Genomic DNA, 22,764 nt, shown 5'->3' with positions numbered 1-22,764 from the left:
ACGCTGTTCCTGGGACAGCCAACTGGGCCAGATGACCTGAAGTGCCCTTAGGCTGAAGAGGAACGCGACAGGGCACTGTGGCCCACGGATAGGCTGAGGGTCGAAGCAAAATCAGCCCGGAAATGGGGGCTAGCCTGGCCTTGCAAGGCCCCGGCCCCGCCCAGCAAGGCGGAAGTGGGTGGGCCACGGAGAGGGTCGGGCGGCCGCCCTGGCAGACGCGCACTTGGCTGCTCCTCCCTTGGAACTACGGAAGCAAAGAAGCTCCAGGTCGGCTTTCAGAGCGTAGACTCCTGGTCCACGGGCCACAGGGTTTTCTTACTCCTGGACCTGCAGTCCAGGCACGGACTACCCTAGCTAGGTCTGTCAGCCGTGCCATCCCCTTCCACCCCTCCCCCCGGAAGAATGCGCATGTGCAAGCCGGTAGGCGGAGGCCCGCGGCGCCGAGAGCTCAGCCTGGCGACCACGGACTTGGGTCAATGGGGCCTAGAGGCGGGCCTGGCGGCGCTCGGCTGTTCCCCCTGCTGCTGCGGCCCGCTTCTGTAACTCGCGAGCAACTGGCGTGCTGTTCCGGCTGTTCACGCGTTTCGGGCCCTCCCACCGCCATCTTGGAGCTGTATCGAGGTGCCCTGGCAAACTTCCGGGGCGGGGCCTCCGGTTGCCGGGGTAGCGGGGCTCGGCTTTCTCCTGGGCTCCCCTTCTATTTTTATTTAAAAAGAGAGCTGAATTCAGATCGTCCACCCTCTGCCATGCCGCTGCGCATTACACTTAACGCCCCCCAGTATTTGGGGCTCGTTCTTTTAGCGAAAGTCGACCCGAGAATCCTCGGCGCGAAGGGCCCTAAGTCAGGGCGTTTGTAAGCGGCCGGGGTCTCAGCCCTGTGTCCTCCGGCGGCGGTAGAGCTGTGGGGCGGGGCGGGGTAGGTGCGGAGTGTGTGCCAACGGAGGGGCGGCCTCAAGTCTGGCGCAGGAGAACGGGGGGCGAGGACGGTGCCGCCAGCCTTGGCGGTCACCCCGGCGCCACGTGCACACCTCGCTCCCCGGACCTCGGGTCTTGGGGGTCCGCGCGGAGGCGTCCCGGCCCGCGCGCTGCAGTGGCTCTGGGGCCGCCGAGGGGACGACCCGGGGTGAGCCCTGGGGCCCGACTCCACCTTCTGGTCGATCAAACACTGAACCTTCGGTCGCTGGGAAGGAATAGTACAGTAGTCATGCATTAGAGAAGGCAATGGCACCCCACTCCAGTGTTCTTGCCTGGAGAATCCCAGGGACGGGGGAGCCTGGTGGGCTGCCGTCTATGGGGTCGCACAGAGTCGGACACGACTGAAGCGAGACTTAGCAGCAGCAGCAGCAGCAGAGCCTGGGGTTCGTGTCTCTTTATTCCTGGGCTGCCTGGTAATTTTTAGTAACTTAAGAAAAACAGTGGTTTGGTTAAAGTGTACGTAGTACTAGTAGCGTTGGTCGCTCAGTCGTGTCCCACCCTTTGCGACCCCATGGACTGTAGCCCACCGGGCTCCACTGTCCATGGGATTCTCCAGGCAAGAGTACCGGAGTGGGTTGGTGTTTCCTTCTCCAGGGGATCTTCTCGACCCAGGGATTGAACCTGGGTTTCTTGCCTTGCAGGCAGATTCTTTACCATCTGGGCTACAGGGAAGTCTTAAAGTGCACATAATATGCACATAAGTAATATTAGGATTATGTCACTTATGTACTCATATATATATATATATATATACACACGTCAGAATAGGAAGTTACAGAAGGAATACTAAAAGCCCCCTCCCCTTGTACGTTTTTGAATATTTTCCTAAAATCCTCCTGTTTTGTAAACAGAAAATGTGCCCAACAGAGACCAATAAGGGGTCTTTGAATTTGTTCTGCAACTTTGTTTTTTCACTTAATATATCTTGTATATTATTCTATCTTCGTAGGTACTTTCAATTAATGGCTTCATAATACTCCATTACCTGTATCATGCCAGTGTGATTCATGGATTTCATTTTTGTATTTCTGAGGAAGTAACATGTAGAAACCGTAGTGGTCACTGTAGATTTTATGATCATCTCTTTGCTTTGTCTGCTCTCTTGGTTCTCATCTTCTCCCTAATCTCCGGCAACCACCTACTTAGTTTATGTTTACTTCAGGATCCTGGTTTTAAGAACAAATTATTACTTCACACTGAAAGAGAATCCTTTTTTTTTTCCTGTACAACTTCCTGGCAAATGGGGGCTTCGTTGCTTGTTTTTTTTTAAGTATAGTTGATTTACAGTGTTGTGTTAATTTCTGCTGTACAGAAAAGTGATTCCATATGTATATTTATATGTATAAACACACATATACATTTGTTTTTATATTCCTTTCCATTATAGTTTATCCAGGATATTGAATATAGTTCCCTGTGCTATACAGTAAGCCTTGTTCATTCATTCTGTATATAATTGTTTGCATCTCAATGCAGTCCATCCCTCCTTGCCTCCCTCTCCAGGCAACCGCAGGTCTGTTCTCTCTGTCTGACTCTGTTTCTGTTTCATAGGTAGGTTCATTTATGTCATATTTTAGATCAACATACAAGTGGCATTGTATGGTGTTTGTCTTTCCCTTTCTGGCTCACTTGACTTAGATAACCTCTAGTTCCGTCCATGTTACTGCGAATGGCATTATTCCGTTCTTTTTTTGAATGGGTGGATAGTACTCCATTGTATATATGCACCATATCTGTGGGTGGACATTTAGCTTGTTTCCATGCTTTGGCTATTGTGTATAACACTGATTTGAACATAGGGGTGCATGTATCTTTTTGAATTATAGTTTTGTTCAGATATATACACAGGAATGGGATTGCTGGATCCTATAGCAACTCGGCTTTTAGTTTCTGGAGAAACCTCCCATACTGTTTTCCATAGCGGCTGTACCAACTTATATTCCCACCAACAGTGTAGGAGGGCTCCCTCTTCTCCACACCCTCTCCAGCATTTGTTGTTTGTAGAGTTTTTAATGATGGCCATTCTGACTGGTGTGAGATGGTACCTCATTGTAGTTTTGATTTGCATTTCTCTAATAATTAGTAACGTTGAGCATCTTTTCATGTGCACGGCTACTGTTTATTCAGAGTACAGTTAGGCTGTTGCTTAGTAAACGTTGATTAGCATTGAGATGTGCACACAATTATAAACTCGATAATGAGAATTTCCGTGATTAATCAGCATTTAGTAGGAAGTTGAGATAAAACTGTTTTAGAGGGACCAATATAATGGTAATTCTATTACTGCACAGGGATCATGATTTAGCTCATAGTATAAACAATTTGTATACAAAAACATTTTAGAGAAATGGTTTATTATATATTTATATCCTTACAGGTACAAAGAACAGTGATTGTCATACAACTGGAAAGAAAAGCAAAGAAAATGCTTTTTGTTTTAGTTTGGACAATTAAACAAAAACTGCATTTTTAGTATGAAGAGCAGAGGAGGAAGAACAAGCCGGATCAGAAGACGAAACCTCTTCAGAAGTTCTGGATCAAGAGGAGGTACAGTTTTGATTCTTTTGGTGCCAGTGATGAAAAAAGGAATCCTTTGCTGGTTGATATTAACAGATACACAGACCTTTTCTCAAAGGCACATAAGCAGTGTTCATGGAGAATACTTGGAATACTGGGATGGGTAGCTGTTCCCTTCTCCAGGGGCTCTTCCCAACCTGGGTCTTCTGCCCTGCAGACAGGTTGTTTACCATTTGAGCCTCCAGGGAAGCCCTCTTAGAGAATCCTGCTTTGTAATAGTGCCATTTTATTCTTTTAAACCCTTATGGGATTACAAATGTATTGCTTCAGCTTTGTCTTCTCTGGGGATGACTCCCAGGTTTCTGCTTCTCGGCCTGACCTCTCACTACCTATAGGTTATCAGAGTTTGGACATAAGTTTATCATTTCAAGTTCAGTGTCACCCAGGCTGAGCGAGATACTGTATGTGAAGGCCCTTGGCCCACTGGAGAGGACTGCGTAAGTGCACTTGTTGTTTTTGATGAAAGTTAGCAAAATGTCTCCCCGCTGACCCGCAGCTCGTCAGCACCATCAGAGGCTGTCTTTGACTACGTAGCTTTCTCTGCCCTGTAGGCCATGTCCCACTCACTCTCACCTGGTCTTTCTTAGGTTAACTTCTCCCTCTCTGTTGTACCCAGAGGTGACCTCAGCCAGCTGTTCATCACATCGGTTTTTCTTTCCTGTTGGTAGTTCCAGTTGCCACCGTCAGTCTGACTTTCCTAAGGGACTGTTGACTCTGGTTTAGGAGCTTCCAGGATCTTCATTGTCTTTATTTTTATTTTAAAGACCCATTACCCTCTGTCTGTCTTCTTCTTTTTTTTGGTCGCACTGCGCAGCATGTAGGAGCTTAGTTCCCACACTAGAGATGGAACCCACGCCACCTGCAGTGGAAGGTGTGATGTCTTAGCCACTGGACCCCCAGGGAAGTCCAGCCTCATTGTCTGTTGAATGCTGTTCGCCATCAGCTCCCTTTCTAAGTGCCCCGCCCCCCGCCACTCCCTGTGCTAAAAGTGTGCTCTCTACCAACCTCCCCCACATCTGCCATTCCTCATAGTCTTTCTCCAGCCAAACCCACTTTCTTCCCTTCTCCCAGCTTGTTGCGTTTCTCTCTAACCTTTGAGACCAAGTCGAGGTCTTACGTTTTCGGTAATGCCATTTCCAGTTCTCAGTAATGTCGCCCGGTTTCCATGCTTCTTGGGTATTACTCTTCAGGACCTTCTGGTTTTCCAGTTGGTTTTTGGGGAAGTCTTGTTTCCCCAACCTGAACGTTGACTTCTCGAGGGTAAGGAGCGTGTCGACGTCCCCCACAGTGGCTAGCAGCGCTAGGACTATAGTAGTTGCTTGTTCAGTGCTCTTGCTGTGAACTCTTTAGGTTGTGATAACCTATTTTAGGAGCCTTATATTTTGGATCACATGTTTCTTAAGAAAACACTTTCATTGAGGTATAACTGACCCACAGTGAATGTCACACATTTGATAGAATTTGACATATGTATACACACAGGAGGCCATTACCAAGGTCAAGATGTGAACGGTATTTATCACCCTAAGAAGTTTCTCATTTCCCTTGGTAATCCTTTCATCTGGCCCCTCTCTGAACCCTCCTTTCCTCCATCTTCAGACTTTCACTATTGATTTGTGTTTTATGGTTTTATTTAATTATATAGTATGCATTTTTAAAAATCTGTCTTCTTTTACTCAGCATAATTATTTTGAGATAATTCTGTGGTTAACGTGTATCAATAGGTCTTTGTTTTAACATGAATTATAGTCCGTGATTTGTTTATTCCAAATGTTCTAGCAGTATTTATTAAAAAACAAAACAAAACTGTCCTTTCTCCATGGAATTGCCTTTGCATTAAAAAAAAAAAACCAAAAACAGTTGTCAGCATATGTGTATGTCTATTTTGGGCTTTCTTTTCTATTCCATTGATTTCTTTTTCTGTCTCTATGATGGTATCACACAATCTTAGTTACTGTCATTTTTAGTGATAAAAAGTTTTGAGGTCAGTATTTCAAAGTGTTTTTGGCTATTCCAGGTCTTTTGTGTTTCCATATGAATTTTAAAGTCATCTTGTCGGTTTGGAGTGATCCAGTTATATAGTGATTTTAGTCACCAGGTTTTCTTTCCTCTATTGATTAGTGAATGAGAGCTACAAGCCTGAATTTATAGAGCTTAAGAAGTGGCTGAAAGATAGGAGGTTTGAAGATACAACCTTGATACCTGCCCGTTTTCCAGGTAAGATCTGGCATTCATTCACCTGTCTCCTGAGAGACACATGGGCCCAGGTGATGGGAGAACCAGGGTGATTCTCACAGGCGGGCTGTATTCTTTCTGGGAGCACGTCTTCTGTTGTGTGGCAGGCTTCCTGCCTTGTAGGTGCAATATTTATTTACACTTTACCTTATTTGGAAAATGAGTTTTAAGGGGCTTGTGGACAGAAATTCTGAAATGGTGAAATAAAATTAAAAGTTAGAAAAGGGAAATGAGAATAGAAAAATAAGATGAAGGCAGGGATAAGGATAACACCTAAAAGCCATAATTATGACATCTTGTACCTCCAATTGAAGGCGAGAGGAGAAGGGGACGACAGAGGACAAGATAGCTGGATGGCATCACTGACTCAATGGACATGAGTCTGAGTAAACTCTGGGAGTTGGTCAGGACAGGGAGGTCTGGCGTGGTGCAGTCCATGGGTGGCAAAGAGTCGGACACAACTGAGCGACTGAACTGAACTGTACCCCTGTCAGAGGTGGGCTGCCAATTTGACTCCTCTGTCCAGCAGCCCAGTGTACATGGTCAGTTATCTGAATCTTAGTGTTCTGTAAGCACAACTAACTTGTTTACTCATCAGAGCTATAGGTATTTCTAGAATGTAGACGTGAGGGAAGTGTCTTCACTGGGTTTTTGTAGGGAAGATGCTGTGTAACGTGGGGACTTGTGACTCTATCAACCTGCTCGTGGTGGTTTTGTGAGATTTTCAAGCCCATGCAGCTGATGGGATTATCCCCTAGCTCAGGTGCATCCCAGGAGTTTTCTCAGGCCAGCGGGTTCCAGAGAAGCAGCGGGGGTGCTTGTTCCCTGGGTGGGTGGCTCGAGGAGAGGAGACCTGAGGGAAGCCTTAACTGAGGAGGAGCCCCCTCTGTGGCCCTGGAGTCCACAGCCACCTGAACAGGGATGGGTGAATATTCTTTTCTGAAAGTTTAGGTGTTTCCCTGTGGAGGTTGGATTAACATTTACCAAAAATTGAGAAATTTGCCATGAAGTTTGGGTCAGCATGCTCTTCTGGAACATTCTCTCACAGAAGTCGGGGAGCTGGCAGTTATGGGCATGTGCCTGCGGCAGGGCCACCCAGCTCTGTCCACAAGTGGGCTTGCGGTCACCAGCGCGAGGACCGATGTGCTCCTCAAACGGGTTTCGGGTCTGCTGTAGCACAGAGACAGTTGTGAGCTGAGGGCCTTGAAGTTCAGTATCACAGGGCAGGTGCAGACGTTTCGCCTTATAGAATGCTTAAGTCGTGAGCCTCTGAAGGTTCCCCTTGGCCCTTAAAGTGATCCTTCAGGTGCCCATTAGGTAATGTAACTTGGAGCACAGTGACTTCCTTATCCGCCCTCAAGATAAACTGTTTACCTCGTGTGCTCCTGGTCTAGTGAGGGGATGTGTGTGAAGCTGTTCCCTATGTGTTAGTAATACCTGATGACTGTGGGCTAACATACTTGATTTTGAACCATTCTCTGTTAGGATTGCTCCTTTTTTATGATGACGAACCATATTTATTAGCCTCTAACCCAGTGTTTAACTTTTTGTTGCTGTGTGTTGGGGAATGCCTAGTAAAAAAACATACTCTTAGATTTACTGAATGGAGTTTTTTTCCCTTAATGTATTTAAAAACTGTATTTATTTTTGGCTGTGCTGGGTCTCTGTTGCTGCACGTGGGCTTTCTCTGGTTGCACCGATCAGGGCTGGGGGGCTACTTTGTAGCTGCAGGCACAGGCTTCTTGTTGCAGAGCACAGGCTCTCTGTGCGGTGGCTCGCTAGTTGTGGTGCGTGGGCTCAGTTGCTTCAGGGCATGTGGACCTTCCCGGATCAAGGATTGAACCTGTGTCCCCTACATTGGCAGGCGGAGCCTTAAACCACTGGCCACCAGGGAAGTCCCGGATGGAATTCTTAGGGATGATCAAGAGAAAAGCAGTGTCCAGAGTGGACTTGCTGTGCCTGAGGCCTGCACTTACAATTCTGGGGGCAAGGAACCTTCATCAGTATGGGCTGCTGTAACCAATTACCATAGACCCAGTGGCTTAAACAGCAACTTACTTCAGACAGTTCTGGAGGTTGAGAAGTCTAAAACTGTGGTTTGGGCAGATTCAGTATCTAGTGAGGACTGATTCCTGCTTTGTGAATTGCCATCTTCTCGTGTCCTCACGTGAGGAACTCTCTTCTCTCTTCCTACAAGGGCACGAATTCCATTCATGAGGGCTCCACCCTTATGACCTAGTCACTTATCAGAAGCCCCACCTCCAAACCCATTGCATTGGGGGTTAAGAAATCAACATGAATTTAAGGGGACACAAGCATTCAGTCCACAACACCTTCCCTAAATGTTTTCTATATCTTTAGCTCTTAATCAGTGTAGGATAGCAGAGAAAGTTCATGGGATTCTGTCAAAATGTATGAAATTCTGGGGAATTAGTTTGTGGAGAGTCAAGGCGGGATTCCAAGTTAAAAGCAGGATTCAGTCTTTAGACTTTGATCTAATTTATGCTTTGGGAGCGGACCCTGGTGTTTCCTTTTATCTTTATTTTATTTTTTTCTAATATTTCCTTTTTAACACTAAAAGTACTGTCCAAATCTGGGCCTCTTGGATAGATAGCAGCAGAAATTATAAGGCAGTGAGTAGTCTAATAACATTCTAATGACCACTTCCTACCTTGCCTTAGTAAGTACAAGTTACTGTGATCTGTTTTCTGGTCTATTGACCACTATGTTGTGGACATATAGGTAAAGTACCTTCTGGATTTATTCCATCCACCGAGTTCTGTTCATATATATATTAGAGAGGAATTTCCACTTAAATTAGCACATGGATTTTTTTAAAGGATGAAAGTGAAAGTTGCTCAGTCTTGTCCGGCTCTTTGCGACCCCATGGACTGTGCGGTCCAGAGAATTCTCCAGGCCAGAATACTGGAGTGGGTAGTCATTCCATTCTCCAGGGGATCTTCCCAACCCAGGGATCTAACCGAGCTCTCCCGCATTGCAGGTGGATTCTTTATCGGCTGAGCCACCAGGGACTCCACAGGAAAAAATTCTTCCCATTTAAGGGTTCTTAAAAGTTTTGGCCCACAGGAATGGTTAACTTGACTGTGGGACACACAGAAGAAATTAAGTTCTTAAAATCAGAGCCATGTGTTCGAGCAGACAGTATGCTTCTAGGTAGGAAGGACTACTCATCAGATTAAACTTGCCAGACACCTGATTCCAGACTCGAGTCCAGAATTCTCTTCATGATCCAGAACCTCCCATTAGGCCTACAGGCATTGCCTTTTGCTGTATTACATTCCCTCCTATCTGCGAGTCTGAGCAAACTTCGGGAGACAGTGAAGGACAGGAGGCTGGCGTGCTGCCGTCCGTGGGGTCACAAGGAGTCGGACATGACTTAGTGACTGAACAACCACAGCAGCCAGCTGTCAGAAACTGTGGTTTGAGAAGACGACTAGAGATAGTTCATATAATGATTACAGGTCATATCGTGCCCATCTCTTCGAGAAAAGCTGTCAGCTGACTGGCAGGAGGGGAGCCCTGGGCACGGAGGGTAAACTTACGGATGTCGGTGGTGTTGCCAGAGCCACTGGGGAAGCTAGTGTCATGACTGTGCTCTGGTCAAGGCCTTGGCTCGTGGGAGCAGCTGGTTCTGGATCGACCTCACCGAGCTTGTCCGGTCAAAGCACGGCTCGTGGCTTGTCCTGTCAAGGAGAGCGCGGCTCGTGGCTTGTCCTGTCGAGAGCATAGCTCATGGCTTGTCAGGTCAAGGAGAGCATAGCTCATGGCTTGTCAGGTCAAGGAGAGCACGGCTTATGACTTGTCCTGTCAAGGAGAGCACGGCTCGTGGCTTGTCCTGTCAAGGAGAGCGCACAGCCCCAGGCTTTGTGGCACCTGAATGGGCTTTAGTGGTCATTCAGCCAAAGACTGGAGATCATTCCTGCAGAACGCTGGGTCTGGTAACGGGTAGAAGTAACCTGTGGGTCCAGCCTCCGAAGTTGGGTGGGCATCCTGGGGAGTTGGTCCCCTGCCTTGGCCAGGAGACCCCAGGGGAGAGAGTCCAGCTTCAGGTGGCCCGTCCGAGACCCAGCACCTGAGCTGCCTGAAGGCGATAATCTTTAGGTGTCGCGTCTAAGGTGGATTTTGCCCTTCAAGGATCATAAACCCAAAAGGAGGTTGAGACATCGTCCCGAATAGCTTCTTGATCCTCGGTTTCCCCAGGGAGTCAAAGGATGCGAGACACTCTGCTTCAGCTTTGTGTCATTTTGAAGTTCACCCACATCTCTTATGCAGAACGGTATCTCTAAGACCTTGAAGCTGTCATAGGATTTATCTTTTTTCTCTCTTTGCGTTTGTAGGTACAGGAAGAGGACTGATGAGCAAGACGTCCCTGCAGGTGAGAATTTCTCTCTCACCTTGAAACCCAAAGTGGATTTTTCTGCTTGGTTTTGGGGTTCAAGTCAAATGAATTAAAAATATTTTAGACAAAATTTTTTTTTCTTTTCAACTTAATGGATGGGTTTGAATACAGTTCTCTCAGAATTGTTTGCTGTGTGCAAGAAACAAAACCAATGTCACAGAGCGCACGTTTCTTTGGTAGTCAGGTCAACGAGCCTGGGTAGGTGGTCCTGAGCTGGTGTGGTGGTCCGGGCTCCATCAGCTCAGCTCCAGGGTGTAGTACCAGGGTGTAGCTCCAGCGTGTAGCAGGAGGGAGCAGGGGGTGAGGAGGGGCAGGCTTCTGCTCATCCACAAAGTTCCAGCCGCATCTCACCTGCCAGCGCCCAGGGAGGGCGAGAAGGGAAAGCGTGTTGGGGTGCACGACTAGCCGTCTCTGCCACAGTAGGTTTGTAAGTCTGATCATGTTTTAAATATGCTGAGGGTGGGCTGGGGCTGGAGGGGAGCCGCTCAAATCTGAGCCACCGTAGTAGGTAGAACCCAGCAGCCCAGCAGGCAGGAGAGGGGACCTCTCAGCCTGTCCTGGGGTCCCCTTCCGCCAAGCGAGGCCCCTGACCCTCTCGGCTTCGGTCTCCTGGACAGTGAGCAAGTAAATGACATAGCTGCTCTGCAAGGTCTGTTTTAGTTCTTCCGTGCTATTTAAAGGACAGCCAATGCACAGTTTTCTGTAGAGCTAGACATGAATTCCTTATTTGTAATTATTTAAATTTTCTGTTTAAAAATTGTTTTATGTTTACACCTTAATTTAGATAAAACCCAGCTGTATCTGTATCTTTAACCTAAAGAATGGTAGCTTTTAATGTTGTAATTTTATTATGCTGTCATAATTTTTTTTTTCATTTTTAATTGTGGTAAAATGCACACAACAGAAAATTTATTATCATCACCATTTTTAAGTGTGCAGTTGAATAGTCTTAAGTACATTCACCATTCACATTGTTGTGCAGTATCTTTCTTTTTGAGGGGAGGTATATGACTATTCTGTAGCAGACTTTGAGGGGGAGAAATATACCTCTGATAAATATAGTGGTGACTCTGGGTAGTTTTTGCTTGGATCAGGAAATGATACTTGGCAGTTACTTTACATGTACTTTCAAATGTGGCTTTTTTGCAAAAACTTTGAAAATTGAGACATATTTTACACATAGTGAAATACACACATTTTAAGTGTCCAGTTTGATAGGGTTTTGATGATGAAGACATTTATCTCAATCAAGATATAGAACCTTGTATTCAGAGGGTTGTTTTTTGTTTGTTTGGTTTTTTGTTGACATGGGATGTCAGAGCAGGAAGGGATTTTAGTGACCGTACCAACTCAGTCTTTTGTGTGTGAAGATAATCGTTCTTTAAATGTTTGTTGTTGTTTTTTTTTTTAATTTTTGGTCTTTGGTCTTTCTTTTTTAATTTTTGAGTCTTTGCTGCTGTGCACGGGCTTTCTCTAGTTGCAGTGAGCAGGGACCACTCTTTGCGTGGTGTGGTGGCTTCAGCCATTGTGGTGCACGAGCTTAGTTGCTCCGTGGCATGGGGGATCCTCCCGGATCAGGGGCCGAACCCATGTCTCCCGCACTGGCAGGCAGATTCTTAACCACTGGACCACAGGGAAAGTCCCAGCTCAGTCTTGATTGACAGATGAGGAGACCAGAAACTGAAATGAGATTTTTGGCCAAGATGTTTAACCCCTACTTAGGTGTCAGTTATGATGAAAGCAGGATCTTTTATCTGGCTTCTTAGTGCTTTATTTCTACTGGTCTGTTCCTTGGTGTCTTAATTTTTCTTTCTGTGTTTCTGTCTCAGTGGGAGAAACTGAAAACTCTACTTTTGCAGGTGATCAAGTGAGATTCTTGTGCTGGGGGTGCCACCCTTGCCCTTTCTTCAGCTACTTGTTACAGATTACATGGCGAATAGGTCATTACTGGGAATGACCAGGCACGTGCATTTCACTGAAAGAAATTTTTGGCGTGGTTTCTGTCTGTCGCCTGTAGGTGGCACTGTTTCCTGGTGTAAGAACATGAAGGAACACTATGACTTGAGTCATAGTGTTTCTGCATTCCTTTCTGATGGAAGGCTGACTGGTGGTGGGTGTCAGTCACACCGTTAACCTCTGACTCTCGTTGGGGTTGTAGTGCCCGGCGTGGGAGCAGTCCTGCCCGTGTCTGCTGACTCGGCCCGGGGAGCCCGTCCACTGGAAGCTCTTTGGTTGTCTATGGTTGGGCTCCGCTGGGTTCTTAGTAGATGACTGTGAAATCAGGGACTTCAGAAGATTCACTCAGGTCCTCCCCCAAGCACGGGTGTTCTAAACTTTACTTTCTTTCTGGTAAGGAGGGACAGACGATTATCTCATTGCCTGAGAGCTGCCTGCTCACCACAGACACCGTGATCAGAAGCTACTTAGGGGCGTACATTGCTAAGTAAGTGACTGCTCACCAGCTCATCTGGTGCGAGTGTTTCTCCTTTCAAGTTTATATCGTCAGCAAGTATGTCAGCTAAGACACAGTCCCTTAGGACCCAGTCCCTTCGTGTGGCTAGTATATGTCAGAAGTGATGTGAAAAGTTGATTCTATGAAGTTGGCTCTTAATTCATGGTAAACTGAATTTTTAAGGTTTTTAATAGGCTGCTTAGGAAGTGGATTTGAATCCTGAGCTGACCTTACCAAAAGATGAGGATTACATGGGAGCATAGACATACACACCATAACTGAGTGGCTTGACTCACAGCACTCCACTCCTCTTCCACTGTTGTAGGTCTTGACAGATGTTATTTACGCTTTTATTTTTACCCTTACTGTACTGCTTGAATTCTCCTTCAGCTATGAAGAGCTGTTGACAATATGAAGGAGCTGGTTAGATTTGGCATAGAAGAGAAGAGGCCAACATAGGAGCTGAAAACTACTTTCTGGCTGATGTTATAGGGGGGGGTCTCTCTTTCTTTTGGGTGGGTTTTCGAGGACAGATTGAGGAAGGTCCTCAGCATAAGAGGTTTCTAAATGATAAAGGAAGAAAGATTATGTTGTTTCTCAACCCACGGTAAGCCCCTCTGGCTTACTTTTGTAAGAAGGCTGATATATTTTCACGAGCCTGAGTAGAGGCAAGGATGCTCTTGGTATTAACATTTTCTGTATCCTTCTGGAGTTTTGAGTAGAATGCATGGTTATATAGGAACCTGAACTTTGAAGGATTAATGAAAACTTTTCTAAGTACACCTATGCCACATGAGCTCTTTTTATTGGTAATAAGCAAAAATACTGCAGTATATAATTTGCAATAGAATGGGGAGTTTAAGACCAAAAACTTGCAAACTGTAACAGGTATATAATGAGCTTATTCATTTTTCTGCCTGGGTTATTACTGCACAGTAGAACTCTCTGCAGTGATAGAAGTATTTCACGTTGAGTTCTCCTGTATGGTAGCCACATATGGCCGACGAGCACTTGGAATGTGGCTCCTATGACTGGGGAATTGAATTTTCAATATTATTTAACTAAAAAGCAAGAATTGGAATAGCTACTGGTGCCCAGTGGGTACTGTGTCGAATGGGGAACGTCTAGGTTCTTTCTATCAATTGCTCCCCATCTCCCCCAATTTATATCCTTACTAAAGTGGAACAAGTGAAATTCTAGCAACAGCTTTAAAACTGGAGAACAGAGTTGGAAGCAAAGAGGTCTTTGCAGAAAGTAATCTCTTGCAAACAAAGCTGGAGCTCAGGTTAGCGAGCCAGTTCTTGTGTCAGCGTGGCCTGTTCATGGCCTCTGTACTGGGGTGTGGTCCCGGGAGGAGCCCTTGAGGAAGGAAGACCCTCTCTTAGATGCATTCGGTGAACATGGAGTGTACTAACCACTTGGCCACAGCCCCTCTGGAAGCAGAACTAAGCCCTCAGGTGTCTGCATCTCTTGGTTATTCCATATTTTGAATGAAAGTAACTCCTCCAATCTGGATTTTTGTTTAAAAGGTGGCATCCTCCTCCATCTCCTCTGCTGGCTCTGTGCACCTTTTTAGTGTCAGAGAAGCATGCTGGGGATCGGTCTCCCTGGAAGCCTTACCTGGAGGTTTTACCAAAGGCCTACACCTGCCCAGTTTGTTTGGAGCCAGAAGTGGTGAATCTTCTTCCCAACCCTTTGAAAACAAAGGCCTGGGAGCAGAAAAGCCACGTGCAGGAGTTCTTTTCTTCTTCTCGAGGCTTTTTCTCCTCCCTGCAACCTCTGTTTTCCGAGGCCGTTGAGACCATCTTTAGCTACGGCGCCCTGCGGTGGGCCTGGTGCGCCGTCAACACCAGGGCTGTGTACGTGAAGCGCCCGCCGCTGCTGTGCCTTTCCCCAGAGCCAGACACCTGCGCACTCGCCCCCTACCTGGATCTGCTGAACCACAGCCCCGACGTCCAGGTGAGACATCCACCAGGGGACCTGGGTTCGGTTTCAATAGGGCCGTGTAGAACCTGCGACTGGAGTAGTGAGCAGAGCCCCAGGGAACAGTGCAGCTGGTCAGCCTCCCTGCCGTCAGGTCTGGTAGGCTTCTGTCTTTCCTCCTGACCCTGTCTCCCCCTCCTGGCATCCTTTTCCTTTGCCCCATTTCCTGACTCTGCTCTCCAGACCCGCAGAGCCTGGTGCCGTGTCCCCTGGAGGGTCTGAACCAGCAGCTCCACAGGGGGCAGCATCTTTTGTCCTTTCAGATCTGGGACCAAAGCCTCACTTGCTTTCCTGTCTCTTTTCCTTCCACACTTGGTGGCATCGCTCTCAGGGTTTAGCTGTGATCCCTGAGGGTCTTGCTGCTTTCCCCTGGAGCTCTGCAGCCTTGGAGGACAGGGCTTTTACCTTGCACTTGGAGTAACCGCAGTGCGCAGCACAGGGCCTGGCACGGAGGTGGTGTTCAGCCAACAGTTTCTGACTGGATGGGTGTTTGTGGGAAATCGAGAAGGGATCCCACTTTGGGAGTCAGCTAGAGACCTCTTCATCCCCAGGCTTCTGCCCTCTCCTAAAGGAGATGACTATATCCCCAGTGGAGTGAGATCGAGGCAAACCAAAGAGGCTGAAGTTCAGATGTGGCGTTTTTTTCTTCATGTGGATACATTCTGTGCTGAGGACTTGAAAGCTGCATCTTGCTTAAATGAATATAATCAGTTAATCTTTTTGGTTTTCTGCCTTGCTTTAAGAGACATGTTTTGCAATTTGTTTTTTTTTCTAGGTAAAAGCAGCATTTAATGAGGAAACTCGCTGTTACGAAATTAGAACGGCTACACGCTGTGGCAAACACAAGGAGGTTTTCATCTGCTATGGCCCCCACGATAACCACCGCCTGCTCCTGGAGTACGGATTTGTCTGCGTCAGCAATCCTCACGCTTGTGTTTATGTCTCTAAAGGTTGGAACTGACTTTGGTTTCATCACTAAGATAATTGGATTCCCTGCTACCAATCTGGTTCTTTTTTTATAAAAATGACAAAACCTTAAAATGTGTATCAGTTACTTTCTCCTAGGTAGAGCTATCCTAATTCTTACTGACCACGTCATTTCAATGTTGAAGTAAAAGCAGCATAGCTTTGATCCATATTGAGGTTAAGACCTGAGAAAAGTTTTATTGCATTAGGTTGGACAGTAGAATGAAAGCAAAGGAAAACTAGGGAAATAGAGTACCTGTACATGACAAGAAATGGAAATTTTGTCCTGAGACATTGTCACTAAAGATAGAGCAGTGGGGGCACTTGACTGCCATGGCGGTCCAGTGGCTAAGAATTTGCCTTGCAGTGCTGGGGATGCAGGTTCGATCCCTGATTGGGGAACTAAGATCCCACCTGCTGCAGGGCAACTAAGCCTATGCGCCACACCTAAAGACCCCACATGACACAGTGAAGATGGTGTGTGCCGCAAGCAAGACCTCGTGCAGCTCAATAAGTAAAGGAATACTGAAGAAAGAATGGAAGCACTCTAAAAAATAAAGTGCAGGATGAGAGTTCCAAGTAAAAAGGACTTACGAAACACCCATTGTGTGTAATCACACTGCACCAATCACAGGATAAATATGTTACACACAGCCCTTGTTTGAGGGGGTTTAAGGCCGTGATAAAAAAATGGATTCCATTTGTGTTCTTTTGTTACTTATAATCATCATCATATTTTAAAAATACTTTATGTATTAAAGTTGTAAAAATTCCAAATATAGTATTAAAAATAATACATGGAAGGCTGATTTATTCCCCCTTCCCTTCAAGCAGCAGAGAAGCAGTTTTCTAGGCGTTGAAGAAATGGCTGGAGATTTATCGAGTGTATAATTTGAAGTAATTTTAATATAAGTTCTAGTGGAAATAGAAACTTGGTCAAAGTGCTACCACTCCATCCTATAGCCAGAGTAATAATGCCGTTTTTCAAAATGAAATAGAACAGCAGAAACTGGGTCTTGCTGGGTCTCTTAGAAAGCTAGCTTTGAGACTAGCATTGTATTATCAGAATAACTTTTAATATTGATGACCATGCAGTATCGATTTGTTAAATACTTCGAACAAAATTCACACTTTATTTTTGCATGTAAGAAAAGATAAAAAGAAGTTTTATAAAAAAAAGAAAAATCCTTCATTATCCTATTACCTCAAATGCTTTGTTAATTTTCATGTCATCATTTTCAGTTGTTTTATGATTATAATCACTAATATCCAGATAGTTTTGAATTCTGACTTTTAAAAACCTGAAGCCTGGAAACATTTCCTCACGATCGTCTGCAGCCTGTGCTTCAGTGGGTGTGGCTTCCCAATGGTCCTGTCATGTCTTCATTCCCCGATTTTGTGGGTCGATTAGCTTTGTGGGAGCAGGAGCTGAGGTAGTGGATGTTTTGTCTGCTGTCTGGTAATTCTTGTAGCCTTTCAAGGGCTAAGTTGTGACCTCATTGAGTTGGACCAAAAGACTAGATTTTTTTTTTTTATGTGAAACAGGTAAAATTGTTTACATGTGTCTAAATTGCTGATGGGATGGAAAGTAAGCTGAGAAGGGTCTCCCTTTTTGCCTGAATTTTATGCTGTACATCGCAGCCTGATTTTTTTTTTTTTTTTTTAATGCAGATATACTTGTTAAGTATCTGCCATCCACTGCTAAACAGATTAACAAAAAGATTTCCATTTTGGAGGATCATGACTTCATAGAGTAAGTGTTTCTCTTGAAATTTTTCCTTTAGGAAATCTTGATGAAAAATTGAGGGTTTGGGTTTTGAAAGGTGTGAGAGGCCTCCTGGCTCAGATCTGGTGACAGACAGCTATTTATTGAGCTCTTACTGTATATAGTACATTGTGCTTGATGTGTGGTGGGGCACACAAGGAGGGGAAGATACTTGTCAAGAGACTTTTCTGGGGACCTGAGATAGGAACTTGACGTCTTAAATGATTGTATGTTCTGACTGGTGGCCCTGAGTGCTTGTTGCTGACATGCAGTCAGGCAGCGTGGCATTGCTCCTGCAAGCCAGCCTGGCCGTCAGTCACCCAGCAACTGGGTGCATGCTCTTGGGATGGGAGGTGCTGAGGTGATTCCACACCAAATGGGATAAACCGGGTTTGAGACCCTCCCTTCTGCCCCTTGCGGATTTTCTGCTTTAGATAAAACTGAGTTCTCAATACTCCAGCAGCAGAGTGAGGGCCAGCTAGCTGTGATGCCACCATTGGTTTGATCTTCAGGACAACCCAGACTTTTCTTCATCCGTCTCACTGTGGTCTCCTCATCCAACTTCAGCTTCTTACCAGATCAAAAGAGCTTTCTACTTAAGTATTTGCAGACCTATTTTTTTCTTTTGTCTTTGTGACTGAGACTGCGGGCTGCACCATGTTTAATGGCTCCTTTAAAAAAATGTGTGGCCCTTGAGCCATTTGCTGGGGTGTAATTAAGTGTCGCAGTGACAGATTTGTCGTTTTTAAAAATTAATTTTAGGGTTAGGGTTAGTTTGTATGGGAGCGTAGTTGGTCTACACTGTTGAGTTAGTTTCAGGTGTAGGACACAGAGATTCAGTAATCGATACATACACCTGTCCTTTTTCTGCTTTAGGAATCTGACGTTTGGATGGGATGGACCGTCTTGGCGGTTGCTCACAGCTCTTAAGTTGTTATGTCTGGAAGCTGAAGAATTGTAAGTCCCCTGTCTGCTGGTCACCAGCTGCCGCTACAGTTTGGACATAACTGTGGCTTTTGGTTTGGCCGACACTCAAATGCCCCATTTCAGAGGAGAAAGAAATGCCCTTGTATACTGGGGCTGCTTATTCTTCGTGCGGCTTCCCAGGTGGCACTAGTGGTAAAGAGCCCACCTGCCAATGCAGGAGATCCTAAGAGACACTGATTCAATCCCTGGGTCCGCAGGATCCCTTGGAGGAGGGCATGATAACCCACTCCAGTGTTCTTGCCTGGAGAATCCCATGGACCGAGGAGCCTGGTGGGCTACAGTCCATGGGGCCGCGAAGAGTCAGATACGACTGAAGCGACTTAGCACGCACATTCTTTGTGTAACTTGCCCCACGTGGGGGAATGTCTAGCTTTCTATGGTTTCTGGAAGTATCTGGTTTTAGACTCATAATCTGAGTGCATGGTCCTGAGAACTGGCCTCTCCTTAGATATTTCTCCCCCCGCAACCCGGGTGACCTGCAGTTCGCTGTTCAGGGTGAACACTTCAGAAAGTGTGCGCACTGACGCTGGTCACAGGAGAGTCTCTGAGTAGGGAGGTTTTTCCCCAGAAGCAGACAGGGCTCCTGAGCACAGTCCCCGCCTGGTTCCGTCTTGAGGGCAGACCCCGACCCCTGCTGAGGAGAGGCCTGGGTCTTTCCAGAGGGCAGGCGGGTAGAGGAGCCCCGCTGGAGACTCGTGTCCAGGTTGGGACCTCAGCACTCCCGGACAGGCTGCTCGTCCTCCCCTTAGCGTGGCAAGCGTAGTCAGAGGAACGCGCTGCGCGCCCTGGAGCCCCTTGCCAGGGAGTCGGGGAGGAGTAATGCCCGCTACTCAGAGGAGCTCAGCTGAGAGAAACCGGAGCGGGTACATCCTGGAGGTGGCGGAACCCGTCCTCGAGCTCTGGCGGGGACTCGGTGCTTCAGCGCCGAGACCTAGTCCCCAGCTCGGCAGCAGGCGCTCCTTCCGTCACGCCTGCGACATTCCTGTTCGCGACGTTGCCTACGTTTCAGTAGGGACTCAGGGAGAAAAAAAAACTCCCTCCCGGGTCTCCACGCCAGAAACCGTGCGTTTCTTCTTAGCAGACGCTGAATTCTGTATCTGACGCACTTCCTTCGTCTTGTTGCTTGCTAGAAAACTCAGGCAACTTAATCTGTGGTCCGTCCAAGTGTGCCGGATTTTAAGGCATGCGAGTCATCACGGACTCATCCCTGACTCGCCATCTCATCTTTCCTCCCCTTGTCTTTCCTTTGTCTTGTTTTGCCCATCCATTTGTCTTCCGTTTCATTTTATCTCATGTGTACCCACCACGTAAGTTTCTTTGCATCTTCCTTGGAAAAAGATACGAGTGCTTTTTCAAGACATGTTAACCTCGGATTAAAAAAAGCAACTGGGTGTTTCCCAGGGCTCCTGCTGAGGCCTCTTTGCTTCCCTTGGAGTTATTATTATTTTTTTTAATCGAAAACTTTTTATTTATTTAATTATCGGTTGTTCTGGGTCTTCGTTGCTGCAGGAGGGCCTTCCCTAGTTGAGGAGAGCAGGGGTTGCTCTGTCGAGTTGTGGTGCATGGACTTCGCGTTGGGGTGGCTTGTCTTGTTGCAGAGCACGGGTTCTAGGGCCCTTGGATTTGTATAGTTGCGGTGCATGGTTTCAGTAGTTGTGACTCGGGTGCTAGAGCGTGGGCTCAGTAGTTGTGCTATACAGGCATAGCTGCCTTGAGGCATGTGGGATCTTCCCAGCCCTGGGATCGAACCTGTGTCCCCTGCATTGGCAGGCGGATTCTTAATCCCTGGACCACCAGGGAAGCCCTCCCTTGGAGTTCTTTCTGACTGACTGGAGTGGTGTGGCAGAGGAAGCGTGCATTTGGAATTCTGCCTGACTGGTGTTTGCACGCTTATTTCTGCCTCTCACTAGCTCTGTCACTTATGCTCAGTTCTTCACTGTTCTGGATTCTCAGTTTCTTTGTGTCTAAAAGGTGGGGATGATAATGCTTTCTTTGCTGGGCAGTCGTGAGGGTTAAAACAGATAGCAGTTTAGTAGGAAACGCTGCGCCCAGCGCAAAGGAATGTCCTTTCTTCCTTGCTTCCCCTCTCTTCCTCCCCTCCCTCCTTTCCCAAGAACCTGTCTGCTGCTGAGGTTGCCACCGTCGTCTCTAGAGATGTCTGAGACTGTATGCGTGTGTGGCTTGGGGGCTGTGGGGAATTTCTCAGCGACTCCCGTGCCCTGCACTCGGAAGGTGCAGCCCTCGCTTGCTTCTTCCTCCTCGGCCGCGTCCACATCCATGTTCTTCGCATCTGGAACCTGTCCTCCACCCCGCTTCCTTCCTCTTTGTGCTTCTACCCGGCGTGTTGATTTCTGCCTGGCCACCTCCTGCTCGGCGTCTTGCCTATCCGGGCACAGCAGCACTGTTCTGCCTGCAGAAAGTTGTCCCCACCAGCCCACAGAGCCCCCTTTCCTACAGACTTTCTTGTATAAAATTGGCATGACCTGCATGGTGAAAAAGACTTCTTTTCCATCTGTAGAGCACTTTACTTTCTGAGACACGTCCTGTGTTGAGTTTGTCATTTTTTTTTGTTTGTTTGTTTAAAGGAGACGCTGTGATTTGAAGAAAATGAAACCCGCCGCCTTTGCTCCTTAGTCTGTGGTCCTCTGGCTGTGGGCTCGCCTTTTCATCCATCCTCTGTTCCCTCCCTGTGGCCGGTGGCCGTGGCTCCGATTGCTTGTGAGCCAAAGGACTGTGATGCTAGAAAACTCAGCCCCCTGCTTCTGATCCCCAGGGTTCCTTCCTTCTTGTCTACTGTGTCTGCTTCAGCACAGGACCTGCACGTTGGCAGGAGGTTTGAGGGAATGCGCTGATGGAATGAGTTTCATTATGTTTTTGGAAAAATAGGACAAGTGTTGAAGTGGAAAAGCCTTTATTTCTGAGAACCTGCTGAAATGATCTTCTTGAACATTTTTGGTTCTAGTACGTGCTGGAAAAAAGTATTTCTTGGGGAAATAATTTCTGATACAAATGAGAAGACAAGTTTGGACGTAGCCCAGAAAATATGCCGTTATTTCATAGAGGAGACTCATGCCGTGCTTCGAAAGGTATGATTCTAGAATATCTCATTCTTAAGTGTTTTGATTGAGGAGTTGTTTTGTACTTGTTGGATAGGAGTAGTCCACCTTATTGGGGTGCTGTTAATGCCTTAATAAATAAACACTGACGTAATCTGTGTTTTCGACTATTAACATGTGTTTATACTGTTCAGTGGGCTCCCCAGGTGGTGCTAGTGGTAAAGACCCCACCTGTCGATGCAGGAGATGTAAGAGACAGGGTTCAACCCGTGGGTGGGGAAGATCCCCTGGAGGAGGGCCTGGCAGCCCACTCCCGCATTCTCGCCTGGAGAATCCCATGGACAGAGGAGCCTAGCAGGCTACAGTTCATGGGGTCACAGAGTCGGACATGACTGAGCGACTTAGCACACAGCACACACACACCTTTTAGCAGGTGAATTAGTGCATGAATTCTTTTTCATAGATTTTTAAGGTACTTTTTTCCCCTTTGTGTAGTGAATGTTTTAATTAAACGAGGGTTCAGCTCATTTGAATGAAAACATTACTGGGATTAATAAATGATTTTATTGAACCTTGGTGACATTGTGTTGCATGAAATAAACCAGGACATGAAAAGACAGATACTGTATGATTCGAATTAAATGAGAGGTCTGGTATTCCAGAATTTATGGAGACAGAAAGCAGACTAGAGGTTCCCAGGGATTTGGGGAGGAAGAGGTGGGGAGTTAACGTTTGATGGGTGCGGTTTCTGTTTGGGAAGATGAAAAAGTCTTGGAGATGGATGGTGGCTGTGATTTCACACACTGTGAATGTACTTAGTGCCACTGAATTGTACGTTTAAAACTGGTCAGAGTCTTAAATCTTAGGTGTATTTTACTACACTAAAAAAAACCATTTAAAAATAACTTCCAGGTTTCTCGCATGAAGGATGAAAAAGTGGCTTTGATGAACCAATTGACTTTGGTAGAAACACTGCGGACGGAAGAGTTGAAGATTCTCCAGGCCTCTGCCAAGGCCCTGACCACCTTGCAAACAGCTTTTACGTAACACACTTCACCAAGTGCGTAAGGTCACCTCCTCTGGTGCGTGTGGCTTCTTGAAACATTTTTAAACTCAGGTTTATTTTATATGGACTCATTGAGAGTCAACGAAGAGTTATCTGTTCAGTCCCATCCCTATGCTTCTGTCTGTCGGTGGGGGGAAGTGGTGGCTGCTTGGGGATGTGGAGGCGCTCTGCAGGGGCCGAGTGGTTCTGAGGGGCCCTGGAGCTGTCGGTGAGGGGGACGTGCCGTCCGTCCCAGCAGCCCTTCTGATGCCCTTGGGGTAACTCACAGTCAGTCCTAGAGGA

The 22,764-nt window shown here is 46.7% G+C and overlaps 1 protein-coding gene across 7 annotated transcripts; it reads left to right on the top strand.

Annotated features, from left to right (window-relative positions):
• Positions 1–116: 116 nt before the first annotated feature.
• Positions 117–22,498, top strand: SETD4 (SET domain containing 4). Of its 7 annotated transcripts, none has more exons than XM_006071979.4 (11): positions 117–267; positions 3,353–3,522; positions 5,674–5,769; positions 10,146–10,183; positions 12,562–12,650; positions 14,189–14,618; positions 15,418–15,592; positions 17,280–17,361; positions 18,250–18,330; positions 21,323–21,446; positions 22,329–22,498. In XM_006071979.4, the coding sequence occupies exons 2-11, from the start codon at positions 3,450–3,452 to the stop codon at positions 22,461–22,463; spliced, it is 1,323 nt and encodes a 440-aa protein (XP_006072041.4). In that variant the 5' UTR covers positions 117–267; positions 3,353–3,449; the 3' UTR covers positions 22,464–22,498. The 7 variants fall into 7 exon arrangements, 6 of the variants coding, with proteins under 6 accessions (XP_006072041.4, XP_044804051.2, XP_006072046.4 ...); XM_006071984.4 differs by having other exon boundaries at positions 209–358; XM_006071983.4 differs by lacking the exon at positions 117–267 and adding an exon at positions 384–621.
• The last annotated feature ends 266 nt before the right edge of the window (positions 22,499–22,764 follow it).

This window comes from Bubalus bubalis, chromosome 1 (assembly GCF_019923935.1).
Source record: "Bubalus bubalis isolate 160015118507 breed Murrah chromosome 1, NDDB_SH_1, whole genome shotgun sequence".
Classification (NCBI taxonomy): Eukaryota; Metazoa; Chordata; class Mammalia; order Artiodactyla; family Bovidae; genus Bubalus; species Bubalus bubalis.
Note: the sequence above shows the minus strand (reverse complement) of the source record. Positions and strands in the feature narration are given on the sequence as shown.